The sequence below is a fragment of the Haliotis rubra genome, unplaced genomic scaffold (assembly GCF_003918875.1).
Source record: "Haliotis rubra isolate DU_JTF1 unplaced genomic scaffold, ASM391887v1 Scf228, whole genome shotgun sequence".
NCBI lineage: Eukaryota > Metazoa > Mollusca > Gastropoda > Lepetellida > Haliotidae > Haliotis > Haliotis rubra.
The window spans coordinates 64808-85173 of NW_025766314.1; the positions used below are offsets into that span (position 1 = coordinate 64808).

At 41.8% G+C, this 20366-nt stretch overlaps 1 protein-coding gene across 1 annotated transcript; it reads right to left on the minus strand.

Moving 5' to 3' along the window:
- Positions 1-1177: 1177 nt before the first annotated feature.
- On the minus strand, positions 1178-19191 carry LOC124277822 (probable cytochrome P450 12e1, mitochondrial). Its single transcript, XM_046713535.1, has 10 exons — positions 19036-19191; positions 15521-15698; positions 13666-13888; positions 11537-11718; positions 9431-9629; positions 8741-8915; positions 7175-7341; positions 2680-2761; positions 2137-2349; positions 1178-1637 (listed from the first exon to the last, which is right to left on the minus strand). Exons 1-10 carry the CDS (start codon positions 19045-19047, stop codon positions 1521-1523), a joined length of 1548 nt encoding a protein of 515 aa, XP_046569491.1. The 5' UTR covers positions 19048-19191; the 3' UTR covers positions 1178-1520.
- Positions 19192-20366: the final 1175 nt, after the last annotated feature.

The window sequence follows — 20366 nt, forward strand, 5'->3', positions numbered from 1 at the left end:
ATGTAAGCTGCTTCGCATTGCACGTTCTAAAATCACCCATGGTTCAAATCATGTTCTGGTTTGCTAAATATTATGCAATCAATCATGTATATGTTCAGTTGGGTTCATTGAAAATTATTGCATTACATTGTTTCTGTTAAGATTCAATACACGGCAGCAGTGATTTTTATACTATTAAGACACGGAGTCACTGAATACTGATCTGGAACCTTCTAGAATATTCTGTGACATTCCGCAAAAGATGTAATCTGTTGACCAAAGGGCAGACGATCGATATGTTGTACTCCACGCCCTTGGGAACCGCTTCTCAACTGCCAGTGCTCTACGGCTGCAGCTCAGACATGCAACCAACACAAACGTCAGCATCTCAACCATCAGGAACCGTCTCAGAGTTGCTAATGTACGGTCACGTCGTCCAGCGGTACGTCCTCACCACCGCCCACATCATAGAGCTGCAAGGCTGGCCTGGGCCAGAGCACATTTGAGATGGAATCAGCAACAGTGGTCCGGGGTACTCTTCACTGACGAGTCACGACTATGTCTTGAGCACAACGATGGAAGGATTAGGGTTTTCAGGAGGCGTGGAGAACGCTACCATGATGCTACTGTGAGGGAGAGGAACAGATTTGGTGATGGCTCTGTGATGGTTTGGGGAGGCTTCAGCTTACATCACCGTACTCCTCTGTACCATGTACAGGGCAATTTGACTGGATTGAGGTACCGGGATGAGATTCTGCGTCCTCTGGTTCTTCCAGCTTTGAACACCATTGGTGCCGGAGCACAGATGCAAGATGACAAGGCCAGACCACATCGAGCTCGAGTCGTTAGAGACTTCTTGCAACAAAATAATGTGAATGTGATGCAGTGGCCAGCTTATTCACCGGATCTGGATCCAATTGAACATCTATTGGACATTCTAGGACGACGTGTTAGAGACAATCATGGAATGGCACCGACTCTTCAGTGGCTCCAGATGGAATGGCAGTTGATTCCCCAAGCTACCCTCCGCACCCTTGTCAGGTCCATGAGGCGCAGATGTACAGAATGCATCAATCAACGTGGAGGACACACCCACTATTGATACTGTGACTTTCAGTTTTGACCCCCTATCCTCTTCCGCTGCTTGTACTGGCATTGCAGTCAATGATATCTGCCCATAAATCCATTACATTTTAAGAACAAATAATGTTTTATTTACCCTTGTAATAAACCGACACTGCCACTTTAAATTTACTTTGATATACTTTGATAATTTGGTGTTCCCATACTTATTGTCGGTAGTATATATATGATATCTGAGATATCAACATCTGTTTTCCAGAAAGGCATTTATCCACATGGAAACAGCAAAGAAAACGGTGCCGGATTTTGGAAAATATGATAATCAGGAATGATTAGTTTTAACTATGATGTTGAGCAGGGGACAAAAAGAGTTTCTTTGATGGGGTATTCCAAACATGATGTACAACAATGTAGCTCGCAGAAGCTCCTCCATGACAAACGAACAAAACATTTCTTCTTCAGGTCCTTCTTGTAAATGTGATGTCAGCCGGTCTATTCAGAGTCGCGAAGATGCGGAATATGACCTCAATATTCTCATCCTCTGGACCGACTGACAACTGAAACTGCGACACAAGCTGAAACAAGAATGATTCAAAATATATTTTCACAAAACACGGACCACGCGGGGTTAAATAATGTGTATATTTTGAAAAGTGCGAAAGACGAATACGTGAGTTAATCACTACTTGGCTAGTATTAAAGTACTGGTCCCGACCAGTCAAAGCAGTGAGTGCTTTTGAAGCATACCAGGGTCTCGTGGTTGCACACTCATTCCCTACCTTCGTGTTCACTGTACCTGTCTATGTTTAAACAAAATAACCTACATATTATTTTAAAGAAAAGTTGAGGGACCAAATATTTAAATGACATAATCAAATAATTAAATGACATAATCAAATAACACGACAATCATTTCAATTTTCAGTTACATAAAATCCATACTCGGTGTACTTTCTTTTGCCCTTCAGTATAATTACTCCGTTATGACCATGCAGAATAACCGTAGTTTTGTAAAAGAATCGGCATTCTTTAACTTATTTTGAGTAATATATGTCCAATTCCATGCAGTATCACCTTCACGATAGCCAGATATATGGCTTGCTCAGCAAATCGTCTCCCGAGGCAGATTCTAGGCCCGAAACTGAACGGCAGGAGTGCTATACTTGGTATGTGTCTTTCTCTCTTTCCGCTTGATCCTCTCAGCCAACGTTCGGGAAGAAATGAGTTGGGATTTTCGAAATATTTTTCATCTTTCAGAAGTCGGGGACAGCTCAGTGCGATATTGGTCTGGAACATATATACATATGGTTCTGTGATAACGCATCCGAATCACGTGGTTTTACGGAAGACCATCATTATGAGACAATTCCTTTTTCTTTGTTTTCTCTTGGGGAGTCATAAATATGTTAGACTCTTTCCAAACACTAGATCTTTGTTTGAGAAACTCATTTAAACTTTTACTTAAAATGTGTATGTATGTAGACTTGGCCTCGTCGCTATATGGCTGGAATAGTGCCGATGCGACGTAAAACTTTAACTCACACAATTCCCTCGACGCACTCAACTCAACCACCTCAATCCCACCTCAGCCCTCCACTCCACTCACTCACTGTTTACCCCTTTCGGTATCCTGTACCCGCCGATGATAGAGTCCTCTGGAAGTATCCTTGACGGACCCGTTGGTAAGATAAAGATGATTCTGTGAAACAACATATGTAAATGTCTAAGTTGAGGTGAAGTGGGTTGAAATGAGGGTAAACGTCAAGGTACCTGCATTAAATAGTGGCCCCTGTGAAGGAGTGTGTGTGTGGATGCTTGAACTAGTCCGGGCCTTTGAAAAGGAGCAGGAGGAGGATGAGCATGTGGATGATTGAACAAGTCCGGGAAATTAAACTGGAGCAGGAGGAGCATGTGGATGATTGAACTAGTCCCGGGCATTAAATTGGAGCAGGAGGATGAGCATGTGGATGATTGAACTAGTCCGGGGAATTAAACTGGAGCAGGAGGAGCATGTGGATGATTGAACTAGTCCCGGGAATTAAATTGGAGCAGGAGGATGAGCATGTGGATGATTGAACTAGTCCGTGGAATTAAACTGGAGCAGGAGGATGAGCATGTGGATGATTGAACTAGTCCGGGAATTAAATTGGAGCAGGAGGATGAGCATGTGGATGATTGAACTAGTCCGGGGAATTAAATTGGAGCAGGAGGATGAGCATGTGGATGATTGAACTAGTCCGGGAATTAAACTGGAGCAGGAGGATGAGCATGTGGATGATTGAACTAGTCCCGGCCTTTTCAAAAGAGCAGGAGGAAGACGAGGATGAGCATGTAGATGATTGGACATATCAACAAATCAGACTATTAAAAATGATGATGATGATGATGATGATGATGATGATGATGATGATATATTGCCAACACATCCTACCAGGTATCCATTCACTGCTTAGTTAACACAGTTATTTTCTTAATGTCACCTGTCCAATGAGACACCACATGTGTTACACGTGCTTCAGAGTGGGACAGGACTGAGGCCCTAAAAATGCAAAATCTCCAACCTGCCAAACACCACCACAAGGGCTGTCCACTTAAATGTTTTTTGCCTGGCGTGGTAACAACAAGTACCATATTCAGACATCTTCGGTATGATGTGGCCGGAAGGTGGAACCCCCGACCTTCCTTTACCTTACCTTACCCGGAAGACGCTAAATATATTTTAAATTTTTAAATGACAGCACTCATGTCCTATTTCCTGAATTTCAACTTCTTCCTTCTGGCCGACGACTGCGCACGCCGATATTCAGAACAAACAAGGCTCGAAATCCATTCATCCCAGCAAGCATCAGTGTTTTAAATGAATTATGTTAATGTTTGTTTATCATTTTATAATACTTTATCAATTGTTTCAAACTGTTATATTAATATACTTCTAGTGCTAATGTTCCTCAGCAAAAGTTTTAATGTCACCACTATATAGCTCTGAATCTTAAATATATTACTATTTATTCATCATTTATCTTTACCTAATATATTAGGCTTTGTTGCTATCTGTTTTAGTACTACTAGTATTTGACATATATATGGGAGCTTATGTACATGTATCTTTTGTTGTATTGTATGTGTTTTCAATGTTAACCGTGCAAAGCAAATTTCCTTCGGGATAATAAAGCATTATCTTTTCTTTATCTTATCTCTGTCCAAATGACAACAGAGGCGAGCAGAGATACCAGAAATTGATTTAACACATAGGACCCATTTAGAGAATGAACCGGAATCTTCGCGTTATGAGGAACATCTTCAACCACGACGCTACTTATACGTTTCGTTATAAAGACAATATTGAACAAACTTGATGGATAACAACTTCTTTATATTCGTGAGTGCGACGTTTCGATACAAATTCTTGTACCGTTCTCAAGCATAATGGAACATGAAGAAGGGGGGCAAGTATATATATACTGGATGTAACAATGTAACAAAGAAAACAACATAATTAACATAACTGGCTAGGCAGAAAGCTGATGAAGCCAGAGAGTAGACAAAGGACAGGCGTGGAAGCCAGTGATAGAAAGCTGATGAAGCCAGAGAGTAGACAAAGGACAGGCGTGGAAGCCAATGATTGTTACATCCAGTATATATATATATATATATATATATATACGTCCCCCTCCTTCATGTTCCATTATGCTTGACAACGAACGGTACAAAAATATGTATCGAAACGTCGCACTCACGAATAAAAAGAAGTTGTTATCCATAAAGTTTGTTCTATATTGTACTTCCCAACTTCTAAAATGCCACTCAAAGAGGTTATAAAGACATTGTTATGTGGCAGTGTTATTCAGTGTAACAATATTCCAGGTGTGTAACATTGTACAGTAGTGGGCAGTAGTATGCTATATTTAGAAATGTGCTATATTTAGAGTTCTGGGGTTCCTTTCACGAAGCACCCTTTACTAAGGTTACCTTAGTGACTTACGATCACCTTAGTGCTTTGTGAAAGGAGGCCCTTGAAGATACTACAAAGTACTTGATTCAATTGGTGTTTCCACTACATTCTGGCACAGGGGGCTTTCTAGAACATTGTATATAAGGGCAGGTCACTCTTGCCTCCCATCATGTCACATACAAGTTACAGAAGGTCGCGGGTTCGATCCCCGACCGCGTCATACCAAAAGACGTTAAAATATGGTACTTGTTGGTCCCTGTCTGGCGCTCGGCATTAATGGGTACAACAAAGACTGGTCGGCTCGGAGTCAGTATAATGTGTCTGAGTGGGGTATTCATGCTTCACTGCGGCATGGTATCTCAGTGAGCTAGCACTATAAAACCAGCTTAAGTCTGGGCTAGTACAAGCAGCCCCACATACACATACACACGCATGCACGTCGTTATATGTATACGTTAGCACCCTCCTCAAGGGTGATATGGATTTCAACGCTCGAGCCGTCAGGCGAGAGCGTTGAATCCATATCACCCGCAGAGAGGGGGGTGCTAACCTACTTATACCACGTGGGCGCCGAATGGACTCGTACATTGCTTGTTGCACGTGCGTTTCCTGCACCGCCAGGGTTGTTATCCACATATCAACCTCTGCACGTGCAGATAGAAGGTTGATACACAGAAAATCAACCTGCCAGAACAATGGACATAACATACCCTAGTGGTATAAGTATACGTTAGCACCCTCCTCAAAGGTGATATGGATTTCAACGCTCGAGCCGTCAGGCGAGAGCGTTGAATCCATATCACCCGCAGAGGGGGGTTGCTAACCTGCTTATACCACGAGGGCGCCGCATGGACTCGTTACATTTGCTTGTTGCTCGTGCGTTTCCTGCACCGACCAGGTCGTTATCCACATATCAACCTCTGCACGTGCAGACAGAAGGTTGATACGCAGAAAATCAACCTGCCGGAACAATGGACATAACACACCCTAGTGGTATAAGAGCGAAATATTCTCCAGCGCGACGTTAAACCCAATTTCACCTCACCTCACATACAAGTTACAAGAAGTGTGGAGATCATTCACACCCTGGATACCCAGCCCAGGCCTATATTTGGGATACGTGACCATTATTACAATGGGGTGAACATTACCATCTCTATCTTTATTCCTATAATCACTGCTTTTGTATAATACTGCCTTTCATACCCGTGAAGATCCGGGTCAGAATTGGTCTTCAGCAACCCATACTTGTCGTAAAAGGCGAGGTGGTCAGGCTTGCTGACTTGGTGACACGTCATTGTATGCCAATTGCGTAGATGGATTCTGATGCTGTTGACCACTGGATTGTCTGGTCCAGACTCTATTAGTGACGGACCACCGGGATATAGCTGAATAGTGCTGAGTGCCGCGTAAACAACCAACCTTTCATTTTGTACTGTTCCGCTAATACCCTTAAAGTGATTTGTATCAATTTGGAATACGATTGTCAATTTTATCACATTGCTTTGTGCACACTCCGGAACAGCGATGACTTAACATAACATCACTGCCACAGGCTAATTTGCATATCACGTGACCGGACGTTTCTCTTGTTTGTAATCAAACGCGCATATTCATAATAAGAAGAGACTGGGCTCACGAAAGCTTTTCGGCGCTCTCTTCATAATGTTTTACATTGTTACATATATATTCTTCCGCAACTGCGACAGTTAGGTCTATGACAGTACATATTTAGATATCAAACTGGCTGCATCGTTTGCTCTCCGTCGGCTTCGATGACTGCACGTGGAGCCGTACAACCTATGTAAACAAAGGATCGCTACGCAAATCGAAATAGTGTTACATGTTTGGGGATATTTTCTCAGTGAAACTTAACCATTCTATTAAAGATGTTTAATTAGATATGTAGACTCGTCAAAAATAAAAGAGTAAAAGAAATCTGTACATTATATTGAATGGACATTGCAAGATGTGACGAATCGTCACATTTTTGTGGCCTGTGGCAGAGGAACTATGCTGGCTTGCCGCATGGAACTCTGGGTAGGAGTGTGTACTTCGTGGTTTGGTGGTTTCACACCAGGTTCTTTTACGTACTGGTTTCCGGTGAACTACTTCAAATGCTTCAATATGGCATCAACACGTTACAACATGGAGTGGTACCTCATAGACTCCTTGAAACACGCCCTGAGATAGGGCATGTCGTTGATGTGTTGTTCCGTAAGCTGGTCGCTGGTCCCCACTACAGACTTGATCTCCTCGTACAGAACCTGCTGCTTTTCTGGGAACCGTGCCAGATTGTACAGGAACAACATCAACGTCCTCGTTGTCTGCAAACAAAATCAGAGTGTCAGGCTCTATAAAAATAGTCCGTTTGACTCAAAAAGCGGACCGATAAATTGCAATCTAACTCGAAAACTAATAAACATAAAATACTCAATGAAACGCTGATCATAATGAAAACATCAGACAACTATCATTAAAATATCGACACAGTTCACTATTTGTTACGAGGGAGGAGTGCAGAGAAAGGGACAGCCAGGTGTTAGAGAAGCATGTGCACAAGTGCCGACAAAGTTATTGATTCATTAACCTGTGCTATGCCGTCTCCATCCTTTCCCGCACACCTGGCTGTCCCTTTCTCTGCACTCCTCCCTCGTAACAAATAGTGAACTGTGTCAATATTTTAATGATAGTTTGTTAAACATCTTTTTTAATTTTAGGACATAAATTCTGCAAACAAATCACAGAGTTGGTCTGATATTTTGATTATGATCAGCGTTTCATTGAGTATTATATATTTATTAGTTTTCGAGTGATTGCAATTCATCGGTCCGCTGAAATAGAACCTCTCAATATACCTTAGTTAATTGATCTATTTTTGCCTGTACGCATGTAAGAACAAATTTATTGAGTATTTACAAACCTCCAAGCGTACTTGTACGTAACAAACTTAGTGGGAATTGAGTTTTTACATAAATATTTGCGTAATTTACGCAGATACGCAACTTATCTGTACCTCTGTAAATGTACGCCGCTTTTGACAATATTCCTGCAATATCACGAAATATCATATTGAAATGGGCTCCAAACATTGTACCTCTGTGAGGCATCGAAACAGTGTCTTTGGCGTGACGAGCAAACGCTTTAACCACTAGGCTACCCAACTGTCCCTATATAAAAGAAGTTGAAACAAAGTCAGATGAATGTTAGTTGAAGTTTGGTCACCCGAGTTCACGATGAAAGTTTGAATATTGAACAGGATTTCTCCAAATGTTTTCAACTAATATTTTTAAGCAGCATTCAATCTCTTGCAACAGATGGCTGTCTATGTCATAACTGAGTACGTTTGTCGGTAGTCGTACGCAGAAAAGCATCTTTTCAGAAAATATTGAATGAAATATATTTTACGTGAATACTTATCAAGTATGAAGCTGGAAATCTGAGAGCACATCCATGTGAGGAAATGGGTGTTTACCTTTGATGATGGCAATATTTATTTTGACATTAAAAATATTTTTCGCATATAGGAAGACTGGTCATTTTTCTCTCTGTTGCGCAACCCTTGAAGCAAGCGACATATTGCGCTCGGGCTTTTTGTATACAGATATAAATCGACGATCGATCCTCAACACAGTTACACATTTCGGGGTCACAAGTTTAACGTGTGTACAAAAACGAATATATGGCACCAACATTTGGATAGGTGATGCACATCTTGTCACTTACCGCATCAGCACCGGCGTATATGTTCTCGGCCATGACATTGTATATTTCGTCCATGGTCAGTTTTTTGGACGCCAGCAAGGCCAGCAGCAGGTTAGGGTCATTCGGGTCCAGTGTCCCCTCCTTCTCCCGCCTCGCTATCTCCTCGTTTGCTTCCGTCACATATCGTCTCGACTCCCTGGGGAAGATAATGGACGGAGACATCAGTAATGCTGGATCTGTAACAACTTGTATCCTCAGATGGCACGGGAAAAATATTATATTCAAATCCAAGCTGTTAGATACAAAATACTTCAATGCATACAGTTTTTATCTCTGAAGGTTTGGTGAAAGGAAGGTAGAGGCTTGGGAAAAAATCATATTTTTGCCAAGATTGTATATAATTCATGTATATTTCGATTTTTTCCAGGCATTGCCCTAACCTCTACCCCATCCTAAGTGGTGGGGTAGCCCAGTGGTTAAAACGTTCGCACGTCACGCTGAAAGCCCCGATTCGATTCCTCACGTGGGTACGATGTGTGAAGCCCACCTTTGGTGCCTTCCTGCTGTGATATTGCTGGAATAGGCCTATTCTGAGAAGCGGCGCAAAACCAAAGTCATTCACGCAAAGGTAGCGAAATATGCCCAGAGGACCCGAATGCCTGCAGAGGAAGCTCATTTTAATGGCGACGGAAAATGCTTATTGCCACTTACTCGGTCAGGAAGTTGAGTGCAGTCTCCAGAGTTTTGTAGTCTTTGGTCGGGAAGAGTCGGTGGAGGTTGAGGACGTACAGTGTGCTCATGATTTTGAATAAGTTATTGGTCTCTTGAATAAACCGCTGCTGTTTGATGTTGTAATCCGCACCTTGAGCTAGGAAGCCCAGCCGTTTGTTGAAAAATATTGCGCAAATACCTGGCACATAGACAAAGAAAGAATTAAAGGAAGACATGGAGCGATCCCCAAAGACTGGACGACCTAAAGTTACACGTGACTTAATACATCACAACAGAATTGCCTTTCTATACACACCAGTGTAAAACTACCCCTTCGGACCATAAATTGGTGCAGGTAAACTCGCAAATATACTCTTAAAAAAGGTAGGGCAACTTCATTTTTCCTTTACGATTGAAAATAATGGGAGATAGATCAGAGTCAATCATTCTTGAGATGATAATAATGAATGTTTTGAGAGTGTATCACCACTTGCACTTCCTTATGATCATGGCTGTTTGTACAGTAATCGCTCTTGAAAGATGATTGGCGTATGACGTGAGACTTGTGTACGATGTGTACGATTTTCTTTTTCAAACAAAAACAAACTGCGAGAAACAAACACTAACAACTCTGTGATGCAAGATGATTGTCAAAATTAATGGTCTACGGTGATTTATCGACCTTCTTGAAATCCGTCAAAATCGGAATGACTATGCGCGTGTATGGGGCTACTGCGTTGTGCACGTGCATCCCCTCCGTTGTGTTTAGGGGTGGTGATAAGAGAAATGGTGGTGAGTTCATAAGATGTCTGTTTGGAAAAGTTTGTAAACGCATATATTTCCTATCCAAATTGAAAGTTCAGGTTCCTCTACTCTTTTTTAAGAGTATAGTATGACATTTTTACGCCTCGTTATAGCATTAAACAGTGCATGGAATGCACATGACTTCAACCTTTAAACAATTATTAGCATGTAGAGGTCGAGCAATAACAATTAACATAAACAGAGAACTTTTGCTAAACTGTTCAAGACATCTGATTTGAATGATGTGTCTTCAATACTCCATTAAAATAGTTTTCATCGCTTTGTTTCCGCTCATCTGTTCAGAGAAAGTGTAATCCCAAATATACTTCTCATCAAAAGTTTAGACTCACGAGTGTAAATATAGCCACTTACTTCAGGCAACTGTTCTAAACTAAAGTTTGCAAAATATGCCATACTGTTTAAAGGTACTGTTTACATTGAACTGATGCATTGTAAAACAAATTCGTAAAGATTTATTGCCATGAGTTCAGTAAATGATGAAAATTGGCGAATTCTTAACAAACTTTACACACTTTACAACAAAGCTGTTCACATGCACGATATATGCAATGCTTTTCAACAATTTGATGAATGACCCTCGTGCAATTCAGCTGCATAAAGGTTGCAGTTGGTTCCCCAGAGTTAGTGGAGGAATCAATCTTCGATGTAACCATATATATATATACAGGGGTGGAAATAACTTTAATATTGCTAGTGTACTCCGGAACAGTGGCACATGTAAAATCACTTGCCCTGATTATTTGTCCACTATACCGACCGTTTTCTTGTTGATTTTTTTAATAAACAACATAATTAACATTGGAAAGTCAACTGGACACCGGTACAGTGTGATATACAAATTTGCTTGCCCGACAGAAAAAAACACTGGACTCGGGCGTCGGGCAATGGGTTATTTCCACCCCTGATATACATAACATATAGTGAGTGTTTTAAGTGAGTCTAACCGTTTGAAGAGACGTATATGACATGTACTTCATGTTCAGATGGATAATCCAGACTGTTTACATATTTTCTGGTGTTTCTGTGTTAAATGTTTGCTACTGAGCAGTTGGCTGTGGCTCACAAAGGTGGTGGGGTAGCCCAGTCTTTAAAGCGTTCACTCGTCACGCCGAAGACCCGGGTTCGATTCCCCATATGGGTACAATGTGTGAAGCCCATACCTGTTGTCCCCCGCCGTGATATTGCTTGAATATTGCTAAAAGGGGCGTGAAACCACACTCACTCACTCACTCAAACTAGACAGATGATAAGTCAGATATAAGTTAAGTAAAATACATGTACCTTCTGTGACATATCTTGAGATGACGTCCTTGACCTCTTCAGGAGACAGTTTGTCCCCCATGAAGTGTTTTACCATGTCGTCGGCAACCGCGTTCTGTGAGGGGAGGTAGTAGAGAGCGGCACGGGGACGTGTGTACAGCTGCTGTACCTTGGAACGTAGGGCCAGCCAGTCGGGTCCGCTCCTGCCACCAGCCAGAATAGCATGAGGTTAGACGGGGTGACACTTGTGTCGCGACGGGCATACGTGCGTGTGTGTCTGTGTGCGTGCGTTCGTGCATGCATGTGCTTACGTACGCTCTCACCCCTGCAAGATTATTACACTTATGAAGCGACGTGCAAACGTATGTGTACTTTAGCGTGTGTCTGTGCATTGTTTATAAGATTAGTGCATACGGAGTATGCGTGCGTGCGTGTGTGTGTGAGAGAGAGCTTTTACCATAGTCCAGACTAATGCAGGTTTTATTGAGCTACCCATCAGACACCATGCAGCAGTTTAATTCTAATACCCTACTCAGGACGGACCAGTTTGTTTTGTCTCCTTCACGTCAAGAGTCACAATGAATGATCAAGCCCACTGAGATACCAAGCTGCGGGATAGATGGATATCCAACTTACACCGAAAATACATTTACCATCTTTATTTCCACAGTGTAATATACAGTTGAGCACATGTATGTAGAATACATTCACATCCATATACTCATACTTTCACAAATATACCGAGTAGAACAGTCCTTGCCCTGTCTCATCAAACCTAATGTCGTCAGCCAAGGAGTGTTACTATCACCATGTAATAACGTATTTCGGTATAACGCTGCTAGATATCTAACCACCGACTTTCCACTCCACAGGCAGACCTGCTTTCCACTCGCACTAAAGACCTTCTTAAAACTATTCCTAAAAAGTCGAACTATCTTCGACAAGAGGATTACTAATTATTGAGGGATTTTCAGAGGCATAGCTCGGCCAGTTTAAGCCTGATTATCGACCAAATAATTTCTCAGACATTATATAGTGCGAAATTGATATACAAACTGATGGACACACTATAGTGCTGTCGGAAATAGAAAAAAACTGTTTTTAGGCTCTTACTCTGTATCCCGAAAATTTACATAATTTCAAAAAGCATGTGTCGAAATAACCCACTTCGGCCTAACTGGGCATTCAGTGGGATGCGTAATACGATATCCAGAAAAGCATGTTTACTCGTAAAATCGGGCAAAACTTAGAAAAAATACGAATAGCTGCTGAAAACAACAGATCAGACTATAGATGGCAATTAGGTCGCTCAGCCAGGTATGACGACGGACCGTCGACTCACCTGGCATGAAATGCACGTGCTGCCTACAGGCACAAGGGGACATCTCAAAGATAGTTTGTGCTTTTTCATGTGCGTTGACTATATCTCATCTAGTAATTAACATGCATCTTACGTGTTTTTCTTTCATAAAGTTTATGTTGAGATATGTAAAAGAGTATGATACCCAAAACCATAGAAACGCACCGTAGTATATAGGTGGCATGACCACCCGAAGATCGACAGGACTGGATATTATTTGTAAATTGTTATGACGTGCCGTGTACCTCCCCAGTATAATTGCCCTAAAGGATTATCTTATTTTAGCTGATATCTCTATCCCCCAGCCCGATCCCAGGTTTTGCTTTTGAGACGACCCCTCCTATCTGTTTCTTTTTATAGTGACAGTGAGACTCCATGGTAGCTACATCCTTAATAGTTTCAGCATAAAAGTTATTATTTTTTACGTCAGCTATCGTTTATAATTTCAAATTAGGCATTTAAAAAGTGTCCTTTACAATACAATATCGTCGCACACTAATTTGATGAAAGACATGGTCTATTCCAAATAAGTCTTTTTGGACTTGGACAAAAAAACCGCATTGGTCATTTCTGCACTAATTTCCCCTCAGTAAAGTCCTTTTTCTCCGTTTCCTATCTCTCTACCACTGAAACTGTAGTTAGGCCGAACTTAGTTTAACAGATATTTCACACTTTCACATATCAACTACATGAATTGTAGAGATAAACGAGAAAATACACTTTTTTTCTATTTCCGACAGTACTATAATTAAATATACTCATACAAAATCGTAGAAATGTTTTAACTTACGACAATGAAAGTGGTTTTACTTTCTTGTTTTTCTGGTAGTAGTACAACATGATGTCGATCTGCATATGGTCGGGGTACTTCCCCTCACACCGGAGAGCTGTCTCCATGTCCGCCGGGTTGTCCAGTAGTAGAAACCATGGTCCAAACTTGACCCGGACGATACTCCCGTACTGCTCGTGCAGCCTCAAGAACAGCTGGTCAAGTCTCTCGGGGGACAGTTTGCCTGGAGGGAAGGATGATTTAAGGCCAAATCGAATTTTATTGAAGTTATAACGCGCTATTTAGGCTTGTTTGTTTCGTTGCTTGTTTGATGTTTAACACACTCTGCAATATTCCAGGCGGCGGTGGTCTCAACATAATCGAGTCTGGACCATACAATCCAGTGACTAACATCATGACCATCGATATACGCAATTGGGATACGGTGACATGTGTCAACCAAGTCAGCGAGCCTGACCACCCGATCCCGTCAGTCGCCTCTTACGACAAGCACAGGCTTGCTTAAGACCAATTGCCACCCGGATCTTCACGGGAGACAAGCATGGGTTGCTGAAGACCAATTGTAACCCGGATGTTCACGGGTACCATTTTGGCTGGATGTGGGTGGAAAGATTACCATTTGTTACCTGGGCCCACTTGCACAAAGCGATCTGAGCGCTAAGACCATCGTAATTCTATGTTTAACTGTCATGATCGTCGTTGCGCAAAGTTGGTGACAAACCAAGAAACAATCAGAGCGAAATCAGGATTTCCAATGGATGACATTCGTGCCTACACTGAAAACCGAGTATGTCCGGATCATTGATGATAATGTTGATGATGAAGAGTGAGTATGGTTTTACGCCGCTTTTAGCAATTAATATTCCAGCAACATCACGACAGGGGACACCAGAAATGGGCTTCACACATTGTACCCATGTGGGAAATAGAACCCAGGTCCTCAGAGTGATGAACGGACGCTTTAACCATTAGGATACCTCACTGCACGTCACACAGTCACTCTGCAGAAACCCACAAGAATGGTCTTGGAGCTGAGACCAAAGACAATCAGGGCAACTATGGGATGTCGACCACAATATTAACATATATCAACTGCTATTCGAGAAATGGGTTTCACATATTGTACCAATGTAGGGAATCGAGCCCGGTCTTTGGCGTGACGAGCGAACGCTTTAACCACCCACCGTTCCGATACGATGATAAAACGTGAGGCGTTGTAATCTAGAGTTGTTGATAAAGCCTTGCCCTTCACGTCAAGAGTCCTTGTTTGGTTCTCCAGATCTGCACATGTGTGAAGCCCATTCTTGGCAGTGGATGGTGGAGTAGCCTAGGGGTTAAAGCTCGTCATGGCGAGGATCCGAGTTCGATTCCCCACATGGGTACAAAGTGTGAGGCCCATTTCTGGTGTCCCCCGCTGTGATATTGCTGGAATATTGCTAAAAGCTGTGTAAAACTAAACTCACTCCTTGGCAGTGTGGCACTCTATGCGAATGAGATCGTGTTACTGACAAACAAGGATAAGTTGGAACGGCGCAGAGAAGGCGTTTACGAGCAGTTAGGTGGTGCACGGCAATGAGCAAATCCATTTGGTTTGTGAAAGGTAAAGCAGCTGTAGGCATGTGCACGTGCCTTGCATGACGATGAAATTGATTCCGTGCGTAGCTGCACACGCCTTGCTCGTCGGTGTAGCAAGTCGCACTACACTTGATCGCGGACAACCTGGGGCCCCTTCCCTAACGATGGCAAGCGCCAGTGGGCGGCCGCACTCGTACATAATACGGGTCCGTTGTCAGGTAATTGCTCAACTTATCCTTGTTTGCCAGTAGAAGTCCCTGTATTCATCCTATGAACTTACCCAGAGGCTTGAAATGGAAGGCGGGTCCTATGACTGGCCACAGATACTTCCCCGATGGCCCTGGAACCTGGTCGAAGGATTTCACGTCGGTGACAGAACCACCGGAAGTGACGTTGCTTGTCAATCGGACGCACGCCTTCCACGACGACAAAGCTTTTGGTGAGCGCAGCCATGCTTTCTGAAGAAACATTTCACTATCACATACATCAGTGAGCTCATGGGAAGACAAAGAAATATCAAAGAAACTCGAAGAATTGGTACAGTTACAATTTTGTAACACCTAGCGTCAAAAACGTTCACAATTCAGTACAAACGGAACATAATTAAAATACGTGGGGATCCCGTGACCGAAACGTTCTCCAGTGTTTATGTCTGGTAGGGGTTTCATACATTGAGTTGAGCTACAATGGGTTCAATCTCGGGTTCAAGATTATTGCACTTGTTCTTCGCGAAGTACAAGTAATGTCGGAAATTGAAAAATACTCTTTTTTTTCATTTAGGCTTATATCTAGTATTATCTACTGTGGGTTATTTCGACATATGCTGTTTGCAATTGTGTAAATGTTACAGAGTAACAGCCTAAAAACGTTATTTTTTTCTATTTCCGACAGTACGTCTAATAATGCTTCCCCAGTGAGAGGCCGTGCCGCATTTTAACGTGGACGCCCCCCCTGACCTGACATGGACTACATATTCCGAGCTGCCCAGCACGTTTTAGCGCCATGCAGGGTAACACATGCAAGTTATTGATAGTATGACACGGCCGGAGATCAAACCACTGATGTTTCGATGACCAGGTTAGAACTGATCTTCAGTAACCCATGCTTGTCGTAAGAGGCGACTAACGGGATCGGGTGGTCAGGCTCGCTGACTTGGTTGACACATGTCATTGTATCCCAATTGAATGGATCGATGCTCATGCTTTTGATTACTGGATTGCCTGGTCCAGACTCGATTATGTTCAGACCGCCGCCATATAGCTGGAATATTGCTGAGTGCGGTGTTAAACAACCAACCAAACAACCAACACCATGGAATCATGACAAGATGTGCTACATAACAGACTGAACGTGCGCCTACCCTGATGAAGTTTGCCCACACTGTAAATCACTGTTTTGTCAAGGCAGGGCCGGACTATTTCAGGAAACCGTGATGTTGCTGAACTAATGCTGAACTAATGCTGAACTCTGGCTAAACTAATGCTGAACTCTGGCTAAACTAATGCTGAACTCTCGCTGAACTAATGCTGAACTCTGGCTAAACTAATGCTGAACTCTCGCTGAACTAATGCTGAACTCTGGCTAAACTAATGCTGAACTCTGGCTGAACTAATGCTGAACTCTGGCTGAACTAATGCTGAACTCTGGCTGAACTAATGCTGAACTCTGGCTAAACTAATGCTGAACTCTGGCTGAACTAATGCTGAACTAATGCTGAACTCTGGCTAAACTAATGCTGAACTCTCGCTGAACTAATGCTGAACTCTGGCTAAACTAATGCTGAACTCTGGCTGAACTTATGCTGAACTCTGGCTAAACTTATGCTGAACTCTGGCTAAACTAATGCTGAACTCTGGCTGAACTAATGCTGAACTCTGGCTAAACTAATGCTTAACTCTGGCTAAACTAATTCTGAACTCTGGCTGAACTAATGCTGAACTCTGGCTAAACTAATGCTGAACTCTGGCCGAACTAATGCTGAACTCTGGCTGAACTAATGCTGAACTCTGGCTAAACTAATGCTGGACTCTGGCTAAACTATTGCTGAACTCTGGCTAAACTAATGCTGAACTCTGGCTAAACTAATGCTGAACTATTTATTATGTAAACGTTTGTTAAATGAATGTCGATATAGCTGCTTGGAATGGACAATGTGTTGACTGTTCCAGAAGATCCAAATTAAATATTGTCCATAATACAAACCCTTAAAGATATGTATGTTCACAAGGGGCTGCGTATTATGTATAAGTCTAGTAAATGTTTTTATTCCTATAAGCTTTTTAAATCCAATATATACTCAGAAAAATATTTTTTACATGTCATGCTTAGAAAATTCAGAATTTCCTTTGCACAATTTCGATGTAGTTCCCACAAACTAACAATTGAACTGGGAGACATAAAAATATATTGACAATTTAGATATGGAATCAGTGTAAGCCAGGTCTTCCTGTTAAGATGCCATAAATATGATGATCTAACTTAAAATCTGCAAATGTGTCTAATATCTTCAGTTAGCATTGACGTTATTCGACATTTGTCCACATATATTTATCACGCTATGCTAGAAATAGGCGTCTGTATACAACCGCTGTTCAGTGCACGAATGTTGCGACCAGAACTGGGATACGACCAGAACTGGGATAACTATAAGAACTTGTTTACTTTCAACTATGTATTTAATCGACAAACAATTATTAAGAGCAAAATCAGCTGCACAACTCATGACAAAAATCAGAATTATTTTAGAACACAAAGTAGTGTTTGAACTATTTCCATTAACGTGGCCGATTATATGATATTTATTACGTGATGTAAATTACATTATGCTTGCATTATAAAACAACACAGTTAATGAAAATGAACCGTCGTACACCATGAGAGGTTTGCTTGAGTGGGAATTGCCACACGATATAAACGATTGAATAACTGACGAGTACAAAAATAATTAGGAACTCTTAAGGTGCTTCCAACCTATATTGGAAAATTAAATGTGAACTACATATTTGCAGAGGAATATGGAAATATGTAACTGATAATTTTCAGTGTTTCCCCAGAAAAACATAAACTAAATCATATTCCGCGCATAGATCGCCTTAAGTTTTAGAGTTAACCGGGAGCAGTACTGTCATTCAGTCATGCAGCTTACCCACAGCTTATCATTAGATATCAGGGGCGGTATTCTAAATGAATCTAAGATTTTTGTCTTAAGTTTTTATTTGGAACTTAAGACATTTTAGAATACCGCTCCAGGGTCTTATTTCAAACCTTACCTCTAAACTGGCCTTCATAGAATCCGGCTGTTAAGAGGGTAAATACGGTATCCTATAGGAGGCCTCCCGGCCACCCCTAGCCTTGCTCCAAGGCTGTACTGAATGTAAAGCAAATGGCTGTATTGTCAGTCTATTCTTTACAGAGGCACGTCTTTTTGTTCACAGTTACAAAGCTAATTTCGACAAAAATCAGAATTATTTCAGAACACAAAGTAGTGTTGGAACTATTTCAATTAATATGGCCGATTCTATGATATTTATAACGTGATGTAATTTGCAGATTCTATGATAAGGGGACAGATAAGGGGACAGTACAACCAGTCTGTTATTTAAATTTCTTTTTAGAAATTTTCATTTAAACTATTGATTACTACCTTAGAGACTTAATGCAAGTTACGCCACCTCCAACAGACCGGCTTACAGCAGACATAGAACAAGGTCAACTAAGGAACAGTCAGTGCCATGTACATCCTAGTGTTTCGATAAAAAGCGGGGGAAACACGTTGAAATTGTCTAAACTACTCACCAAACACGCCATGACGTTTTGCAAGGTATATATCAAACCTCGAATTGCGCAATCCGAACGGTGCCTGGAGTAAATACACTTTGAGCTGTTTTGACCCACATACCGAAGGACCTCAGCTGGCGATGGGTGTAATGTTTTGTTTTGCCCACGGTGTAAGGGAGGTAACTCGATTTGTCAGAAGTAGAACAAGAGTCAATGTGAGCCACAATAGTGTATTCGACTAGCGCGTCTAGCAGTCACAGGTTGAGAGGAAGGTTGACGAACATTCAAAACAGTGTCCTCGTGCATTCATGAGTAAGTGTTGTCAATGTGTACTGTAGTAGTTTAGGGATGTTTACAATCTCCGTCCAGGAGTATGCTCCTGTTGGTTTGTCGTTTAACGCCGCATTCAGCAATATTCCAGCTGTATGGCAGTGGTCAGTAGATAATCTAGTCTGGTCCAGACAATCTAGTGATCAAAAGCATGAGCATCGATTTACGCAACTAGGTCAGCGTCGTTAGTGGCCTCTTATGACGAGCATAGGTTGCTGAAGGCCAGTTCTAACTCGGATCTTCACGGGTCTCGATCGATAACGAATACCATGACAACCGAATTTAAACAGTGTTAACGTTTCCGACTCATCTAAGTGACAAGACTGTCCAGATCGATTACGCAGTGCACTATTTACCAAGGCATTTTCAACCTGCTGTTATAAGGTCTTGGCAAATATTCCTCAGTTTCTAATTATTAAATTAATTTCTAAACCTGGAAACAGTCAGGTTGAATCTGGTATTCGAACCACGATCGTGGTTTCTAGCATATGGTAAGGCACGGCATATTGCATCTGCGTGGAATACTGGACCACAGACACAACTGGTTTATTCAGTAGCCAGTTTCTGCCAAATGTTTATTTTAAGAACTGAATTCATTATTTTCAGTAAAAACATGAGTGCATGGACAAAAGCACAGTGAAGTCAATTCTAATAAATATTTATGTCATCATTAATAACTTCACACACGTCTTTTTTGAAAATTTACACGAACCTCCAGACAATCCAGTGACTAACATAAGTATCGATCAACGCAGTTGAGATACGATGACGTCGCCCTGAGCAATATTCCAGCTATCTGTAAATAATCGAGTCTGGACCAGACAATCCAGGGATTAGCATCACAAGCATCGATCTACGCATCTAGGATACGATAACATGCATCACACAAGTTAGCAAGCCTGACCTGTCGATCATGTTATTCAATTCTTCCAACAAGCATGGGCTGCTGAAGACAAATTCTACCCGATCTTCACAGGTCAGTATTTCAGTAAGAACATTTTCGTTTATAAGTTAAGATC

Bases quoted from the DNA above. Each gene is read 5' to 3' on its own strand.
- LOC124277822 (XM_046713535.1), bottom strand. The intron at 11,719-13,665 runs GTAAGTTAAAAC...GGCTGGTGGCAG, and splicing joins GTAAAACCACTTTCATTGTC to GAGCGGACCCGACTGGCTGG. The intron at 8,916-9,430 runs GTAAGTGGCAAT...TATCTTCCCCAG, and splicing joins GCACTCAACTTCCTGACCGA to GGAGTCGAGACGATATGTGA.